Raw genomic sequence first — 2008 nt, 5'->3', positions numbered from 1 at the left:
TGATTGACATCATACTTGAATTATTTAAAGCAATGAAACTTTTAATTTATATTAATTGATGAAATCCAAATATTATTAAATTTATTTATGTAATCATAAAATTTTCTTTAGTACTCTTGTAAAAATGGTTACCTTTTCATATTTTTCATGATTATACTTAAGATATTAATTTGTCAATCAATTAACATCTAAGTATTTTTTAAACTGGTTTATTCTTGCTTTTAGTAAAAAATGTGATTGATTTTAACATAATTTTTCATAAAACAAAATAATATTAATTTTAAATTATAATATTAATTTTTTTCATAATTAAATAAATATGTTTTTTTAATATAATTTTAAACATTTTTTAAATTTATTTACGACAAAGTGGAGTTTATTTTCTAAAATGATAAAATTTTTGTTTTAAGCGATTTATATTTTCTAAGAATATAAAAAGGTTTATTCTAAGCAGTTGATAATGAATTTACAAAGAATTATTTTGATTTTAAATGCAAATAGGAATAAGAACAAAGTGAAGTAGAAGAAATATAGGAGCATAAAGACAGCTTTTATTTAATTAATCAAATAATTATTCAAGTAATTACATATGAATGGTAGGTAAGTTTATGATTATTGAAGTTCTGAGAATCGCAATGACTAAAAAAATAGAGCTGGCAAAGCTTTTTGAAGAATCTACTAACAATAATTGTATATGCTAAATAAAAATAAAAAAGATTTAATTTTGAAGTTGATAAAGAAAATAAATGAATAGTTATTTTTTTATGCATAAATTAATTATTATTTAATTAATTGCTATTTAAATAAATATACAAAAGGAGTGAAATCTATCAATATTAATGATAATTAATAAAATATTAGATAGAATCTGAAAAATAACATACTAGCTAGCAAATTGAATTAGGATTAACAAAACGAATTTCAAGTTAGCAATTTTAGATTATCCATGATAGATTATTTTAAGGCATTTGAAGAAGAATATATTCCTATTGATGTTTAAAAGGGTATATAGATCCATGGTGAAGAAATGTTTTTTGTGTTTGTAAAAAGTTATGGGCCTTATTTATTTCGCTTTTAATACATAAGAATTTATGAAGGCCTTCTTAATGAAGACTATTAATTATTACTTCAAGTACATTTTAGCATGAAATAAGAATTAGAGTAAATAATAATAAATTTTTAGTTTCTAATCGAATTTTTTTACAACCTTTTTTTGAAAATTCAATAGTTTTTTATATTCTTTCGTAGTACATGATGTGTGTAACGAATTGGAAGAGTTCATTAGAAAAAGAATACCAACAACTAGGAATCCAAAAATACAACTGCCTTTCACTGAAGAGGATAAATAAAGAGTATACAAAGATTCTCTTTTAATTTTAACAGAAATAACAGCTTTTTTAAGATATTATAGTAAAAATGATCCTGATTTGTAAGATAAGTATAGCTTTAAAAGCGCCAAGAAAATCAGTAATAAATTTATTTTTTCTTTAAAATATTTTTCCATTTTAGAATATTACTATGAATTAAAAGTTATAATAAATAGAAATTGAATTTTATTAGTTTTTTGACCTAAATTACTACATTTTCTATATATTTTTATAGCTTTATATATAAAAAGCTTAGAACTTTCTTTGCAATTGATAAAGCAAAATTGATAGATAGGCTTATGAAAATTTAACAAAAAAATGCTTTAGTTAGGAGTTCTATTTTATCTTTTTTTATTTATTTAAATATTAGTTGATGACTGCTATAAATTTTACTTTAAGCGTTTTTCGATTCCTTTTAATGATGAATAAAATGTGAATACCAATAGCAATAACAATAATATTAGCAAAAATCTGGAGTAATAGTAAAGTAGCCAGACAGATAAATTATAAAAGTCATAGTAAGTTGCTTCATTGGGTAATGATAATTCCTTGGCTATTAAAGAATCTTCAATGAGAAAAGTAACTCATGATAAAGATGAATAGAAAAAAAATTCTAAAAATGCATTATCAGCTACAGATGC

General features: G+C 21.3%; 1 protein-coding gene across 1 annotated transcript in view; it reads left to right on the top strand. All coding sequences in view use genetic code 6, as the record gives it.

Annotated features, from left to right (window-relative positions):
- Positions 1-589: 589 nt before the first annotated feature.
- Positions 590-2008, top strand: part of TTHERM_00990520 (hypothetical protein) — a gene marked incomplete at both ends in the record, with an annotated part of 1727 nt that continues 308 nt past the window's right edge. Inside the window, 4 exons of the mRNA XM_001022457.3 lie at positions 590-600; positions 862-1161; positions 1229-1467; positions 1738-2008. The exon at positions 1738-2008 is cut by the window's right edge and continues 143 nt beyond it. Coding sequence (XP_001022457.3) covers positions 590-600; positions 862-1161; positions 1229-1467; positions 1738-2008 — 821 coding nt within the window. The remainder of the gene's footprint in view (positions 601-861; positions 1162-1228; positions 1468-1737) is intronic.

The sequence above is a fragment of the Tetrahymena thermophila genome, assembly GCF_000189635.1.
Source record: "Tetrahymena thermophila SB210 genomic scaffold scf_8254485, whole genome shotgun sequence".
NCBI lineage: Eukaryota > Ciliophora > Oligohymenophorea > Hymenostomatida > Tetrahymenidae > Tetrahymena > Tetrahymena thermophila.
Note: the sequence above shows the minus strand (reverse complement) of the source record. Positions and strands in the feature narration are given on the sequence as shown.